Here is an 18394-nt window from a genome sequence, read left to right on the forward strand (position 1 = left end):
TAACACTTCACTTGGCATCAGTGACAAATATCCAATCTCATCGAGTCACATCAGGTCACTGCACCTTTAAATCAATATTCTCATATATATTAACACAACACTACGTTACGAGTCCCCAGCACTTCACAACACCGAATGACTTCCACTTATATCAGTAAAAAGGCAACACCGAAGGGGGTATCAAGTTTTATGGAAATTCGTCAAAATGAAGGAATAATGCACACGCAACCACCTTGACCACGAACCGACACGACCAGCGAAATGTTGTCGCTGCCGTTGTCTATTACATGTTGCCATATCGCCAAATTTATTTATTTTAATTTCTACCGTATAAATCGTTGTTGATGTTAATAATGACGATATCAATTATATTCTAATTTGGTCTTTATTACTCTAAATAAAACCTTTGGTGAGCTTTTATTTGAAGTAATTAAAGAAACAAACGAGCGAACTGTCAAACAAGCACTGAACGACTCTTACGGTACAACACCAATAATTATCTTTATCACTATATTACCGTTACTATGCGAGATTTAAATTACTTTGTAGTAAGTTGAAGTGAATCACTTCTCGATTATTATTTGGTGTCACAAAGTAAAAAAAAATTGGAAAACGTAATTTAATTTGAGTTAATAGATCGAGTGCATGTACCTAACCTAACCTAACCTCGACTCGTATTTGGTGTCACGAAGACACAAAAAATTGGTAAATTTAATTTAATCTGAGTTAATAGATCAAGTGCATGTACCTAACCTAATCTAATCTAATCTAACCTAACCTAACACAACACAACTCAGATTAAATTAAGTTTTCCAATTTTTTGTGACTATGACACCAAATAATAATAGAAGTGATTCACAGCCCGATTTATTCATGTAGGACCATTATTTGACTTAATTGCGGCTACATTTTGCTTCATTTGGGTACATTTGTGTAATTACTCGCTCCCTCGGTACATGCACGCGATCTATTAACTCAGATGAAAGTAAGTCCTTGGAGCTCACCTTGTGTTTTAGTTTTGAAACCTGATGGTGTTTCTTACAGATTATTGAAAAAATAATAACATAACCAAATCAGGTTCATTTCCTATTCCCAGAGTTGATGATTGTATTGACCAGGAAGGGGCTGATATGTTTGTGACTAAATTAGATTTTTTGAAAGTTATTGGCAGATAGATATGACTGAAAGGACAAAGGCTATCCGCACATTTATAACAATGGAAGGACTGTGTCAGTGTAAAGTGTTACCATTTGGCATGAAGACCAAATGTTTTCAAAGATTAATAAATGAAGGACTGCATGGCATTGAAGGTCATATTGTAGGGAAGGAGACAAAGGATCATATGTCACTTATCAGAGGAGTGTTTGATAGATTGGATTCAGTAAACCCTAATGCAAATTTGATGAAAAGTAATTTTGTATGAGCTCAAGTTAAATATATTGGTTACGTGATAGACCAAGGAAAAGTGAGACTGATTGACGATAAAGTTAAGAACATTGTAAAATTCCCTGCTCCCTCGAGTAAGAAGGAGTGAGGGCCGCCGCTTCCATTAGTCGAAGTTAGCAAACGCTAAGGGCGCCAAAGATGCTAAAGGCGCCAACAGATACAGTGTCACCACCACAGCTCCATTCTTCACAGCCAACAGATACAGTGTCACCACCACAGCTCCATTCTTCACAGCCAACAGATACAGTGTCACCACCACAGCTCCATTCTTCACAGCCAACAGATACAGTGTCACCACCACAGCTCCATTCTTCACAGCCAACAGATACAGTGTCACCACCACAGCTCGAATGTGCTGCATCCAGGGCTGCACTTGTTGACCCTACTGACTGGCCATCCTCAATGTCCAACCAGGAAAAAGCAGAACTTGTTCGCAGAGGACCTTACCAGGTTGATCCTAATTATGTGTTTCCAAAAAAGGATGGGAGAGGATGTCAACATGATTACTTTCGCCGAATCTTAGTAAATGGAGAGAAGATCCAAAAAAGTTGGCTAATTTATTCGGTGAAACAGGATAAACTTTTTCGCTTCTGTTGTAAAATGTTTTCTACGAAACATGTTAGAATGGCTGAAGAAGGCATCAATGATTGGGAAAATGCCAGTCTTTTGCTCAGCACACATGAAAGTAGCCATAGAACACAATAAAAACATGGAAGGAACTGGAGGTCAACATTGCAAGAGGAAGGACGATAGATTGACGGGAAATGGAAATGTTAATGGCTGAGTGGAACAGTGGCGCCAAGTCCTCACTAGACTAGTGGCGATTATTCAGTCTCTAGCTGAAAGAAATTTGGCTCTAAGAGGGTCAACTGAAAAACTTAACTGTCCATCCAATGGTAATTTTCTCCAAGAAGTAAAACTTTTGGCTAAATTTGATACAGTTATGAAGAATCATTTAAGTAGAGTTGAAAGTAATGCAGGCAATCAGTCACACTCACTACCTTGGCCAAATGATCCAAACTGAACTGATTAACATTATCAGTGCAAAGATTACTGAGAGAATCGTGGACGATATCAAAGCATCGAAATACCTCTCTATTATTTTAGACTGCACCCCTGATTTGAGTCACAAAGAGCAACTTTCTGTCATCATCAGGTAAGTGGCACTTGAAGACAAGCCAACACTAAAGGAGCATTTCTTGGGGTTCCTTGAGGTTGAAAAGTCTACAGGGCTAAATTTGTCCTGCCTTCTACTCAGAAGACTGAAACAACTGAACATTTCTTTTGAGGATTGTCGAGGTCAATCTTACGACAATGGAGCAAATATGAGAGGAAACATCAAAGGAGTTCAAGCCAGGCTTCTTCAACAGAATTCTCTGGCCTTATTTGTCCCGTGTGGTGCCCATAATTTGAATTTGATATTAGCTGACGCTGCCAAGAGCTCCCTAGATGCAACTTGTTACTTTGGATATTTAACGAAAGTATTCACATTGTTTTCAGTCTCCCCTCAGAGGTGGCAAGTTCTTTTAAAACATGCTGAGATTCAATGTCACGAAGTGTAAGAGGATGCACCTGGGGCGTACCAACGGTAAGGAGGCATATCATATGTCCCAACGGGATGAAGAAAATGCACTAGTTGAGACTGTGTGTGAGAAGGACCTAGGTGTGTATGTTGAAAATGAGCTGAAGTTCTCGGGCCATTGTGAGAAGAAGGTAAATCAGGCAAATAAATTATTGGGTCTTATAAGAAGGTCGTGACGATCTTCAGGAGTGAAGTGCTTCCCCATCTGGAGTACTGTCACCCCATCTGGTCCCCGAGATATGCTAGGGACTGTCAGTTGGTTGAAAATGTTCAAAGGAGGGCCACCAAACTGGTGCCTGCACTTCGGCACCTCAGCTACCCTGAGAGATTGGAGCGCCTGAACTTGCCTAGCTTATACTACAGACGGGCAAGGGGGACCTAGTTGAGGTGTATAAGCATCTCAGGGGGCACTACTCAGTTGAGTGTCCTTACTTGGAGCTGGCGGACGCTCGCCCCACAAGGGGTCACAGCTCAAGATTGAAAAAGCAAGTCCAGAGAAACCGTGAGGGCAAACTTTTTCGGAGTGAGGGTTGTAAACTCTTGGAACAATCTACCAGAGAGTGTTGTGACGGCACCGAGTGTGAGCTCTTTCAAGAGAAGACTTGACCAACACTGGAGCGGGTTCAGGTACATTCAGGAGCCGGTGCATGCCCAGTATTTGCCAACAGTGCGTGACAGGGACGTGACCGATCGCCCGGGCGGCTAGCGAGCCGATCTTTTGGTGAAGAATATAAATGAAAAGAGACGTGACCGATCGCCCAAGCGGCTAACAAGCCGATCTGTGGCGAAGAGGATAAAAGTAAAAAGTAAAAAATGTCAATATTACTCTGAAATCGTGGTCAGACGTGAGATGGGAAAGCCGAGTAAAAAGTGTGGAGGCAATTAGATATCAACCTGCGCAAATCAGAGAAGCGCTTTTGGAGCTCAGAGAATCTGCAACTGACCCTGCCATCAAAGTTGAGGCTCATTCGTTGGCAGAGGACGTAGGGTCATACAGTTTTGTCATTTGCTCAGTTGTGCGGTATGATATGCTCAGCAAAATTCAGCACGTGAGCAAACTAATGCAGTCGACTACGATGCAGCTTGGCGTGGCTGTAGATCTGCTTATCGGCAAGAAGACCAGAGATAATATTGTCAGCTACAGAAATACAGGTTTTGCTGATGCATTAACTATTGCTAAAGAAATCTGTGAAGCGATGAACATAGACACCGTGCTGAAACAGAAGAGACTAAGAACTAAAAAATGCCACTTTACCTAAGAGTGTACAGACGAACCTGTCAGCGATGCACTCAAGAGGAATGGAGACTACATTTTTCAATGTGGTAGTGGACACTGCGATTTCCTCTCTTAATGAGAGGTTCAAGACCTTGGGGGAGGTGAATGAAAAGTTCAAGGTATTGTCAGGGTTCACGGACATGTCTGACAAAGACATCGTCGACCACTGCCAAACCCTCAGCAACACGCTTACTCATGAGGGACACTCAGACATTGATGGAAGGGAACTGGCCATGGAGCTGCAGAGTGTCCCAGATTTGCCTTCCAAGAGAATGACAACAATGGATTTTTTCACCTTCCTGCATGAAAAGAAACTTACTGTATACTGCCAGATCTGGGGTCACTAAATCTAAGGGGATAACTTAACTCTAATCTTAATGTCTAAGGGTCGCTGCCACCAGACCCCCTCTGGACAGCATGTAGCTCGTTAGGTAGCGGGCAGAGCGGACTAGGCATTGGGTTAGGTTTTCCATTGACCAGATCGATGAGGGTAAAGAAGGGTGAAACCATAACATGTCTTCATTGATTTATTTCTTATAAAACACACTGGTAACAAAAACACATACAACCACACTGTGGACCATAATTCCAAGGCCTGTCCCAGGGTATAGCACTGGCGCCTCTAACAACTGTTGTTGTGGTCGGTTACACTCCGACCCGAGATGGGTTTGGGGTCCTCGGCCCACGAGGTAGAGTAGAGCCGATTAATCACGCCGACTCAGCGCCATCACTCCTATATTGACCACTGCTGGGTATCCACCGGCTCCGAGCGACCGGTGGGTTTCAATTAAGCCCACCCTTGATCTGGAGATAAACGGGAATCAGCGTCAGGGAACGCTGATTCCTCACCAGCTCGAGTTTATATACCCCTGAGTTGCCATTGATCGCCACTCACACAATGACCATAATTACAAACAAACTAACTGTTACTCATTCAAAGACGACCCTCAGTTGACAAAGGTCTGGCGAATTACTTGGGTTGATTTACACAGACTAATTCAAGATTGAGCTTCCCAGGAGAAAGTGGAATAAACAACGTATTGATAACTGTCTTCACAAAGGCGGGGCTTACTGAGGGATCGCGAGGATAAACACGCTCCAGAGATTCTACAAGCGCGGTGGATTTGAATATTATGTAGCGTAATATGAATTAAAACGGGTTTTTAGGAATGACAATGAGCTGCGCAGTACATAGCCTTCCCCTTCCAAAGATTCATATTATGCGGAATAATAGGCAAAAGCACTAACGCGGTAGTGCACATACATTTGACATATCTTAAAGTTCGTGATTACAGTACCTTAATACATAAAACAAAACTTAAGGAGACAAACGTTTCATACTCGAGTCTCCGCTACCTATACCTGCAACAACTTATCAATTCTTATTTCCGTACAATATAGTATGGGGAACATTCCCCTAACAGTTCATCAGCATAATACCTCAACATATTTTGGCACTAACACATAAACAGTGACTCTGACATTACAGATACAACAAAGTACTCTGCATGAAATTACATATACTCAGGAATTTAAATTCTTGTCTATGAATGGAAAATTAGTTACATCAGACACTTCCTCAGATTACTACTTCATTTCAATAATAATTCACCTTTTCAACACAAAACCATGGTTCTAGACATACACATTGGGGTTCATAACACAAGACGTATTTCCTATCTCACAGTTCAGAAGAACTGGTATTTGAAAGTCGGGGTGACTCCCTCACCCGGAGTGAGTCAACAACTCCCCGCAAAAAAAACTTCCTACACACATAAACTGAGATTTTTTTTCCTTCAACAACATAGGCAGCAACTGGATCTCCGGACTTCAGTTCATAAGAACTGGGATTTATAATGTTGGGGTGACTTCAGTACGACTGACGAAGTCAACAACCCACAAAAAAAATTCTGACACACATAACTGAGATTTTTCCTTTCGACAACATAGGCAGCAACTGGATTTCCGGACTTCAGTTCATAAGAACTGGGATTCATAATGTTAGGGTGACTTCAGTACGACTGACGAAGTCAACAACCCAAAAAAAAAACATTTTCAGACAATATAGATACCACTACTAATAGCTGATCTTCAAAAAGCATCCTCAAAAACCATCTGAGTAACTGTCTCCCCCCCCCTACCAAAAGATTATAATTAAACAAATCAACTTAAAAAAAAACATAGACATTTCCATTACTGAGTCACACACACAAAAAAGAATCAGTGGTAATATGGTAATACTTTACGAGACTGACCCTTCGGTACTCAACGAGTATTGAATGACTTTTCAATTGCCATGATTTTAACACTTATCACTTCACAATGTACTCTGTTGTACTCACACTTGGGAGTCCTTACATGTATTTTCTACAATAAATTTTCAAAGATTGCATTCTTTCACAGATGTCCATATCACCACAGAGTCCTCAACCCCTCAAAGCAATTGCTGAAATTATACATGTATTAGCTCTCATCTAAACATAAAACACACTTACTGACCATGCCAGTCAGTCTACACTGCTAGAACTAATTCCCTTTGCACTAAAAATCATACTAATAGAAACAATACAAAAAATACAAAACACTCAGGTACCTAACATAACACAGGTTATACAAATAACTTCACTTGCCCAATTCTGACCTCAACTTATAACTAAAACACTTCCAATTAAAATTAAAACAACTACACCCATATTATGTCAATTACAAATAACACTGTTACATAACCTTAATATAATTATGGCCTTCCGGTACACTCAGAAATCGACACTGTCCACAACACTCGTAACACGGCACATGATCACTGTCCCTCATTGTCTGTAAATAACAAAGTATTAACTCAGGTGATCACAACAATTGCTATGGTACCAGTGCAGAAAGGCACCCAAAAAAAATTTACCTTGGCATACAACCAACACTTTTCTGAGATTTCACAAAAGACTGCAAAAAAAATTAGGTAGCTAACCTCTGTTTTCAGACATTTTCAGACACTTTTCAATACATTTTACTGTACACTTTACTTTAAACAGATTTCTAATTTTCTGGATGCACTTGTTCTAACCTAACTTCGAGTAAGGTATTTGCCGTGAACTGTTTTCAATTTCTCCTTAAAACCACAAAAAAAAAATATCCACAGCATCACATTTATTCCTCCTGATCTGATACCATGTAAATTACATCACTTCCGTGCCACCTGTGTAAGGGGGCGGGTTTTTTTTCCAACACCTACACCACCCTTACCTTACTTCTGTTATTGTTCTTTTTCTGCAACTTAAATCACAGCTTCAATTCCCTCGGATTTGATCAATGATTAAAAACCATCCCACCGCTATAGCCACCAATTTATACTGCCAGATCTGGGGTCACTAAATCTAAGGGGATAATTTAACTCTATTCCCTAACTTGTTGGTAGCTCTGCGGATCTGTGCAACTCTCCCTGTAACGGTGTCGGCAGCAGAGCGGATAAAAACTTATTTGCGATCCACAATGGCGCAGGAACGTCTTAATGGGCTGGCCATCATCAGCGTGAACCATGCAGTGTCTAGGGAGTTATCGTATGACGATGTAATCGACGAATTCGCTTCCAGGAAGTCAAGAAGAGTCAAATTATAACTGTTATAAGCAGGCACGTAGCGGAATCCAGAATGCCATGTCATATGTTAATTGAATTGCTTATTGTTTAAATACAATGGTAGTTTGATTTTTAGTGTTTTTACAGTCACTTTTCATGCCATTATTTTATGTTGCTTATATTGTGCTTTTCTTTGGATATTCCACAGCTTAAGAGGATTTGCTAATTAATGTATGTATTAGCAAATTAAAATAGATCAGTGTAAGGTAAACAGTTTCTTCAATATGGTACCTTGATTACTTTGTGGGCAAACCCAATCGTGAAGTGAGAGGCGGGTGGGGGCGCCAGCTGCAGTCCTGCTAAGGGCGCCAAATAAGCTGGCGCGGGCCCTGGAAGGAGTTGTTAAGATTTCTAAGAATTAGTGAGTATTATAGAAGAGTTTGTAAAAACAAAAATTCCAGTGGCATTGTCATGGTCACGTTTGTGCAGTTTATCCGTTCAATACTTAATTATTAATATTATGCTACAGCGTCCACAAAACACGTGAAACGTTTTAGTCCCCCAGTAGAGACGTCCGTTCTCTATCCACTTCAGGATGTCTTAGTTCTTCATTTTCTCTTTTGTACTCGCTCAGGGACTCATGTACTTTTTAATTAACTCGGGATGTTCAGGGAATTTAAAATTGTGAGTGAATACATTCATTATACAGTCAATTGGGTACACCCACCGTGAGAGTGGGTGTCTTGATGTATTGAGTGTATTGTTGCGTGTCAAAGGAGTAAGGCTCGTAACAAACAAAAAGTGAAGGTATTTAAAAAGAATTACAATATATGGTTCTTAAATTTGTATCGAGAACAACTCCAACTACGGTATAATGTATGGAATGAATGCAACCCCTTTTAATAAATGAATACTTGATGATTGGAGTAAAGAAACTTAAATAAAAAAGTATAACTATATTTACAAATGCTTACCACTAATAACAAAGACCTAAAGCTAATCACATTAACATACTAGGTTACTTTTAGGTTGCCAATATAATTCACTATTAAATCAATACACTATTCAAGAACCCAAATACATAAAACACTAAATACAGCCAGCCAGCCTCAACAATGAATACCATTAAGTACATCACCAGATCGATCGAAGACAGAGGTCAACTGACAACGGAGACCAGCGTAAAGGTCAGGAGGTTACCCAAGCTTATATCCGAACTCTAAGTCGGCTCTTGAACTTGCTTTGGGGATTACTGGCCTCTTCGCCTTTAGGCTATTTCGGCCGGAGCTGAGGTTTCTTCTTCCATTCTTGGTCGTCTTTCTTGCCACAACTAATCTGATGGTGTTGTTTCTTCTTTTCTTGTTATTCTTATGGTCTTCTTGTTCTTGGCACTCTGGTGGTCTTATTTCTTCTTGGTGTTGTTTGATTTTGGATGAATTATGGTATGAGTGAGTGACATGATGGTGAGTTACCGACAGTCCAGATTAAATGGCCAGTCAGGTGACAAGTTTCTCTGATTTTTTTTGGTTTAGCCCTTATCTTTTTGTTTGTACATGTGTTGGTAGGTGTCAGTTTTACTTGGTATATGTGCGTGTTGTATGTAATGAAAAGGTTTGTGATATGTCTCAGGTGTTGTACGTTTTCTTCTTTGTTTTATTCATTTTCATTTTCATTAGGGCATGGTTACATACATATTATAAAAAGTATTAATGCGTGTATCTTTCACAGCATGCCGATAAGACGGGTCTCCTTGAGGAAGATTATTACAGCGTCACATATGGTGACATTGTAAGGGCTGGACTTTCTTAGTTTATACTATCCTTCAGATCTATTCTATTTCATATATTTATTCTCTTTTATACTTCTTCAATATATTTATATACTTATAATCTTATTTTCTTGTTCATATCTATCTTTTATATTAATATTTTCTGGTGTATATATTTCATAATTTCATATGCTGTGTCTTTATTTCTAGTCGAAGTATATATCTTATATTTCTCTGCTTCTATTTTCCAAGTCAATACTCTTTTCTTTACTTCATTTCTTTTCATATATAGTATTGTATTTTCTGAATTTCTGTGTCCTTACCTTTCTGAAGTATACCCTGTTTTAGTTATATTCTAAACCATGGATTAGTCTGGGGAACCATGTCAGTCTTATTACAACACTTATTATACTTTCAACGGTAGCCTGCCACCACCCAGCTTTTATTAGAATATAACCTATCTTAGTGAACTATTAGGTAGCCTGCTAGCGAGCTTCTAGGCACGTGAGTTACAAAGTTATTTTCTGAGAACCAATGTGTAAAAGGAATAGAGTGGTGATACTCGTAGTTTACTAATTAAATATTTATTAACATAAGGAGTGACTAAGATGTTAATTAAGTTCACTCAGACAAGACTGGACCACTTAAGTCTTACTTTACAAAAAACAAATTAAATCTTCAATTCTTATTACATCATTAAACAGCTGTTGTATTATTTTTTTTGACAAATAAGCTGGTTACTTTACACGTTCAGATAGGACTGGACCCTCAGGTCTTACTGTACAAGAAACAAATTAAATCTTCAATTCTAGGTTACATCATTAAACAAGCATTATATTATTTCATTGCCACTACAGATGGTTATATGACACACTTGACAATATCCCAAATTAACTTATAACAATATCTTCCTCCGGCATGAATAACATGGCACTCTCCCGTCAGTTGATGTACTCAACTCGTGTACATATTTACTGATACTATCATCTGTTATGGGATCATTACTCAACCTGGGATAACTAAATTTCTGCTATTTAATCCCAAATCATAGATACAATAATACTTTGGCCCATATAACTGTAAGGAGTGCCCCAGGGTGTAACAGCAAACGATGAACGCTGTTAAGGTCGGTTGTAATCCGACACACGGCGAGGGAATTCGGGCCCAGGTTGCGGACTCGCACAGTTTAATCGTGCCAAATTAACGACATCGTCCAATACAGTCAGCTGGTATGCAGCTATGGGTCCCCAGGTGACTGTCGGGTATTCAGCTAACACACACACACTGTGCCTGAGATGATGATGGAGAAGCATCAGAGAAGTCAATAATAACTCAATCACAAACAATCTTTTGTCTAGCAACGACAGACAACATTTATGTTATATTAATGCTTTCGCTGGGTAAATGACAATTTCACTGTTACAACATGAACACTGATATTCACAAAATTTACCGAGTTAAACTGACTCAATATGGTGGGTGGAAAATCGTACACATACCTGAGATAATGATGGAGAAGCGTCAGAGAAGTGACGCTCTCCTCGCACACGAGCTTATATAAGGTTAACGGCAACTCAGGCCTGTGCAGAACACATGCCAGAAAAGCTAATCACGCAATGACAGAAATTACATTCAATTCAGTCGATGTACATTTAACTATGAAAATCAATGCCATGTGTCAGGTGAATTTCTTAAGTCAATTCATATAATCTAATCAGAGATTGAGCTTGCCAGGAAAAGTGGAATTACACACGCTGTTAACCCTAGTTCTCCCAACATAAGCGAATTTCTAGACAAGGACCCTCTATGGGTATAGGATGAGATTTTGGAGAAAAGAAGTTTGACATGTTCTTTCAGGAGATTAATGGCTTTCTTGAACAGACAACTGACACTAACTAAACTACAAACATCAGATTCTCTGATGTTTGGGCATCAAAATGATCTAAGTTCAGTAGTACTCAGAAATTCACGGCTATCCCCAAGGACAATGCTATCGGATGCCATTAGTACTGGCAGACTCTGTAGTGGATACCTCCCCTACAAGCACCGAACCTTCTCGAATTCCCCAGCCTACGCCTCCAGCGCCGCCCACGGAGCGGGGGTCAACTATCTACCCACGCTTACCCCCGCCTTATAAGGCCTGACACCGCTGTGACCAGCTCTTTTTTTTCTACCCAGTGCCACCAGCAAGCAACACCTCCTCCTCCGCGCCAGCCTTGCGGCTGCCGCTCCCGCCAGCGACCTTGGCATCCCTCAAGCCGCGTGCCCTCACTCTGGGCACCTTCACCACCCAGTTCTCTCTACTCAACTCTTATTACCATGCTACCTACCCAGCAACAAGCTGCATTGTACATCCAATACAATATGTATACAGTGAGCACATTGTGAGTTTCCTTTCTCCATCCCATCCTGAGTGTGAACCAATATCGCATACCTCTACAAATGGTGACCCCCGGAGATTCGCACTCACACAGGATGGAGGAGAAACTGATCACTCTCCCAGTCTTCAAGCAACATGGAAGACTGGCTTATCCACACAGAAGCAGCTCTCATCGGCTCTACATCTACTGTCTCTACACCGCAGGTTAGACACCCTAGAGCAGCTCTGCTACTCTAAGCAGACACCAGCTCCTCTTCCTGCCCCAAGCACCACGTCCTACCGACCCCAACACACCCGTCCTGCCTCAGACACCGCCCCCGGCCCAGCAGTACCCCCTGCAGCTCCTCCTGACGCGGACCCACACACCCCTCTTTTCTCCCTCAGGTACCCCCTGCTACTGTCCTGCACCCAGCTGCTGTCGTGGACCCTGCTGCTGTCATGCACCCTGCTGCTGTCATGGACACACTTCCTGACGCAGCCCCTGCTCCTGACCCAGGCCCACACACCCCAGCAGGCGTATCTGACGACTCTGTACCTGTCGAGAGGGAAGCACAACATTCACCGCCTCCACAACCCTCCTTCTCCCTCTTTTCTCCCACAGATCCCGTGTATCTAGACAGAGTTGCCCGCCCCCCCCCTAGCGGCCGGCTCATCCACGCCCTCGCCGTTATGTCCCACATGTGGCATGCACCGCCCGTTCTGCCTCACATGTGGCACGCAACTCTGCCAACCTCCAGCCTCCCGCCGCGCCCGGAGGGGAAGGGGAGTATTGTAGTGGATTCCTCCCCTACAAGCACCGAACCTTCTCGAATTCCCCAGCCTACGCCTCCAGCGCCGCCCACGGAGTGGGGGTCAACTATCTACCCACGCCTACCCCCGCCTTATAAGGCCTGACACCGCTGTGACTTCACATACACAGAAACAAAACAATGTAATTCTAGTCTGGAAACATATAAAATTATACAATATTAATATCAAGAATACACACTCATTTACAGTACGTCTGGCTGGGGCATACAGCTCATTTAGCAATTGGTTGTTTAGGGTAGTTCTATCCTACGTTGCACGTAACAGTATGTTGAAGGCATCATGTATTTTTTATATAGAGTATTTCGTGTGAAGAGATTATGTGTTGAGTACTCTGTAAAGCTTATGTCTCGTGTGTTCTTACACTGCGGCTGTTCGTAACTAAAGTCATTTTGTTTTGATATTTCAACAACAGAGAATCCGATGGAAACATAGAAAATGTTGTCAGTCTTGTATTATAGAAGTTAGATAATTGTCTGAAATGTAGACACAATACTTATTTATCGGTCGAGTTTAACGGAAAGTCCCAGTAATCTGCTCCAGTCACCCCTACACACTGCCGTTCTAAGAATTTGTCGTTAAGTTTATTTTTGTCTTTGAGAGCTGTCACTACTTCGTTTGAGATGGGAAACTTTAGCTAGATTAAAATGAGTTCGTAGCCTCATTCTCAAACACCCCTGTGTAAAGTAACTTAGTCTGTCGATTTACTTTCTGTAAGTGACGTCTTGGCAACTCACGGTTGGGAGACGCTGGCTGTGAGGAGGGTCAGAGGGGCCCCTGACCTCACTCCAGCCACGAATTCCATCCTGTACAGAGGGGGACCGATGGTAGAAGCGGTCCCGTTCTTGCTTCGCAAGCGAGATGTCACCGGGTTCGATTCCCGCGCCGGTGGAAGTTGTTTGGACTTACTTCCTAGCCCCCATTAGTCCCTGTTCACCTAGCAGTAAAATAGGTACCTGTTGTAAGTCGAAAGTTGCGAATTCGTATTCAGGAAGTTGTTGGAGTTTCCAATAACTTGATGACATAAAACCACTGACTCTTCAGGCTTCTACGCCCTTGCCTCTTCAGGCTTCTACGCCCTTGACTCATGAGACATAAAGGCAAGCATGAACTTAGCATGCTTCCCTGTTGGGCGCTGTAAACGCTTCTGCACTTCGCCTTACACAAGGATGTAGGGGAGTGCCGCCCCCCCAAAAAAAACAAAAAATCCTGTACAGAGAGAGAGGTACCTGAAGGCCAAGCTGGTCGTGTCGACCTCGGGACGACGTGCACACTAGCATTTGGATATGGATGAACGTCAATAAGGTCGAATATCGTCGCCAACACAGTTATGGGGTGAGCCGAGATCTCACCCACAGGCCAGCAGCCAAGCTCAGCCAGCTGCTGGGAGATTGTTGGCCTGGACGCGTTCACGCCCGAGATGTAAACATGACCCGCTCATGCAGTGTTGTTGTATGAATCCACTTATAAGTACAGATTATTTTGGATGTGTTATTTGTCCGAGAATTCATGTGTATAACCTCCTCAGTGCTATGTATGTTTAGAGCTAGCAAGAGTATGAGTTAAGCCATGGCTGGATTAACCATTAAGCAAAATAAGCACGTGCTTAGGGCATCAAGGGAAGGGGGGGCACCACAGAAATTTTCCATAGCCGGATTTACCATGGACCATGGACCATATGGTGCAAAACTGCAAATGGTGCAGCTATATATGTGCCCTGTGCGGCTCATTCACTAAATCTGGTAGGCCGACGTGCTGTTGACTGCTGTCAAGAGGCTGTTAATTTCTTCTCTACAGTGCAGTTGCTCTATACTTTTTTTTCAGCCTCAACCAGCCGGTGGAAAATTCTTAAAGGTTGTATTGGAAATGAAAGTGTCTTAAAATCCCTCTCTGATACCAGATGGGAGGCGCATGCTATGGCAACAGCAGCAATTTTGAAATCTTTCCTTGAAATTTTAGAAGCGTTATAATGTATAGCCGAAGACCAGTCACAAAAGGGAGACACTAGAAGAGAAGCAAATAATATTGCAAATAAGATGCAAGAGCTAGAATTCGTTTTTATGTTGAATTTTTGGAACGAGATTTTGCAAAATTTTCATAGAGTAAGCCAAGTTCTACAAAATGAGGATGTGAACTTAAAAACATGTGCAGATCTGTATGGATCATTAGCTGACCAACTGTGCACTTCACGAGATAAATTTGAAAGATATGAAGCAGCTACAAAGGATATGCTACCAGATGTTGATTACAAGGCAGCTCAAACTCGCAAACGTATGAGAAAGAAGGTACTGTTACGAGTTGGGGATTTAGAATATAGTTAAAAGTCTACCCAGATCCCAACAGGCAACAACAATAAAAAAACAAAGACAATCGGACTATAAAAGGGTAGACAAAGGATGCGAGTTTTTGTTGTGTATAATATAGTACCATAAATTCCTTAACAAAATATTCAGCTTTCTATAATTTACCCTTAACCATACTTAACCTAAACATTAACAGTATATACATATTTATACAACATACAATAATTTGAAGCAAGGTGGACCCGATAAGGCAATATAAGATTATAAATACTTAAGTGCGGAGTTGAGATGGCTGACGAGTAAGGCTGAGTATTGTAGAAGACGGTAGGTAGTCACTGTGCCGTAGGTTTCCAGGATAGGTGATCCTGTGGTCACTTCCCAGAGTGAACTGAACTCTCCTCGAACTGGAGCTGACGAAGAAGACTTTGAGGAGGTGACGCAACAACCAGGATATGGAGAAGGGAAACTCCGGAGTGGTAACTAAGAGTAGTCATACTTGGGTTTCGTCCCTAGTATGGCGTTGCTCGTGGTGCTGGGTAGGTAGATCAGGACAATAGATGGCGCGGTTTGTAGTGCTGGGTCGGTAGCTCATGACAATTGGTGGCGTGGTTCGTAACAGTACCCAATGACGGAGATGCACCAGAAGTACATCTGAATGCCAGAGATAAATTTCGTATCACCACCTTTTACACAATTATTGACAAACTTGAAACTGAGATGAGAAGAAGAGGAGAGATATATAAAGAAATAGCAGAGAGGTTTTCTTTTCTAAGTGATGTGCCACATAATGCCACTTCATCATCTACTGAAATTGAAAGGTATTCTCAGTGCTGTCAAAAGCTGAGTGATGCTTACCCAGAGGATTTCAACACTAATTTCTCAACTGAGCCTTAGCAGTTTCACTTGTATGTGCGCCATAAGTTTAGTGCAACAAAAAATGTAAAACCAAGATTCAGTCATGCTGAACTTTATACAATGATTGTAGAAGACAATATTGAGTGTGCCTTTCCAAATGTTGATATTGGCTTTCGTATATTTTTAACATTAATGGTCACAAATTGCACAGCTGAGCGTTCATTTTCTAAGTTGAAGTATATTAAAAATCCCATCAGAACAACTATGCAACAAGGCAGGCTGGATGCCTTATCTCTACTAAGTATAGAAGCAGATGTGTTACATAAGACTAGTTTTGAGGATCTGATCAAAGACTTTGCAATTAAAAAAGTAGGAGAAAACTTTTCAACTATAAATAAAGTGGACGTATACAAAAATAAACTTTATTTTCCATCTTACTGTAAATTCTGTTTAATTTCGAAAAATAACATTTTATTTTATGGTTTATTATTGTTTATATTTTGAATTACATATATAGGGGGCAACAAAATCTTTTAAGTGCTTAGGGCCTCTAAGGGTCTTAATCCGGCCCTGAGTTAAGCCACTGGTTCTTGGTAGCTCTACAGGAATTAGTTGTGGGGCTGCGGCAGTCCTATTACTTTTTACAAGCTACATTTTCAGGTAACCCGTAATGTTGATGCTCCAGTGTACTATGGGTGTGATCACAGTGTTAGGTGGTTTTGTGAAAAGTACACCATTTTGTTTGTATACTGGAAGTTGTATTGTACCTTACTGTGAAGTACCTTGGGTGGAGCCATGAATGTGACCCGTGCAGTGTGTGTACTGCAAGCTGTCTTGTTGGTACTCCAGTGTACGAGGAATAAGAGTAGCGTGGAGTCTTGTTTAAAAGACACCCCAAGTGATGGTGACTCTGAGAGATGTATTATACCTTGTTGAGAAGTACATGAGTATTACTCATGGTAGTTGTGCGTACTGGAAGTAGTCAGAAGTCTAGCATTTTTGTATAAACCATTTTTATTGTATGTTAGGGGTATTATTTTCCTGCAGTGACCACCTTTATTTTCTTCCCATATCTTGGTAACATTATTACAGTTCCACGTGTCTTGCCCTCAAGCTATGCTACCACAGGTCTGATATTAAGTCAGAGAGTACAATAGTTGTTTAAGTAGTGGGACGAAGAGTAAAGCAATTCATTGATATAATTTCTTCATTATTTAAGCAAATATATGAATATTTGGAAACTTGTCATGATCTTAAATAACGATGAATAGCTTATTATTATAAAAATGACACTTTTGGATTGTTTAATATTTATCCTGACAGTGATACAGCCGAAAATAAATCCACCAACAACAATTCCCATTACGTACAGCCTTCCTTCCTTAAGTATTACCAGGTAAAATTGCCAGTACGAGAGCTAGGGTGGGGTCGATGTAACTCTAGCCAGCGAGTCCTCGCCGTGAAATCTTGTTTCGCTCAAAGCTGCTATGTCTATATTTTATTTCTTGAACTCATTTGCCTCCAGCGCAGTTTTTCTCTGTTGCTTGTCAGACTCGGTATGTGCATCAAAGAGTGTGTGCACACTCCACGTTCCGACCATGAGTGGCACCTGGTGAACTGGTGTTTATGATTTTCTGTTACCGTTATTACTGTACAGTTATCATGTGTACACACACACACACACACACACACACACACACACACGCACGCACATAAGTTCACGTACAGATACACCGCCATACTCTTAAAAATAAAAAAATCTTAGTGATTACAGAGAAAAATATTCAATGCTACCTAGTCTACCAGTTTAATTAGAGCTACGTCAAAATTCATCACCAGGAGGCACTGGATGAAGGTGTTCTAGTGTAGAGAGGCCGTGGATGGCCCCGTGGAAAAGTAAGCTGTGAGGAACACCACCATGACACAGAATAGCATGGGTGCTGGATCCTGGTGACACACGCCGGTCGAACCACTGCTGTTGTCTTCAGATTGGCTCCTCCCGTGATGCATGGCGGCTGGTCGCTTGTCTGTTGGCAAGAAATAGCAATACTTTTCAATACATACATATATATGTATACTGTATACGATTTTCTTTGTCCCAATTATACACGTGCTAGTGTGAATACTATGTGGCTATCTCTCTTCCTACTCTTATGTTCGTTCACAAAAACTTTTGGGCTTCCGCCCTGGGTTTTCTATTTGCTCTCAGCATGAAGGACAAAGTTGAGTTTTTCTCTTCATAACTTTATTTTATTGATGTCCTCAGTAGAGGGTTCAGCTTTTCCAGGTGAACTTTAGCGAGGCTGCTAGACTTAGTGTTCCTTCCGGAATGATGACCTTCCGGTCTTACTAGCAACCTAGAGTTATGTTGAGATGGACCTTGTTTCCTTACTATGGGTTATATGA

The 18394-nt window shown here is 41.3% G+C and overlaps 1 protein-coding gene across 2 annotated transcripts in view; it reads right to left on the reverse strand.

Moving 5' to 3' along the window:
* Positions 1-15578: 15578 nt before the first annotated feature.
* Positions 15579-18394, reverse strand: part of LOC121858579 (lachesin-like) — a 34438-nt gene continuing 31622 nt past the window's right edge. For both annotated transcript variants that reach the window (XM_042355068.1, XM_042355067.1), the window contains exon 7: positions 15579-18015. In XM_042355068.1, the coding sequence (XP_042211002.1) occupies positions 17849-18015 (167 nt within the window). In that variant the 3' untranslated portion in view covers positions 15579-17848. The remainder of the gene's footprint in view (positions 18016-18394) is intronic.

This window comes from Homarus americanus, unplaced genomic scaffold (assembly GCF_018991925.1).
Source record: "Homarus americanus isolate GMGI-L3 unplaced genomic scaffold, GMGI_Hamer_2.0 scaffold74, whole genome shotgun sequence".
NCBI lineage: Eukaryota > Metazoa > Arthropoda > Malacostraca > Decapoda > Nephropidae > Homarus > Homarus americanus.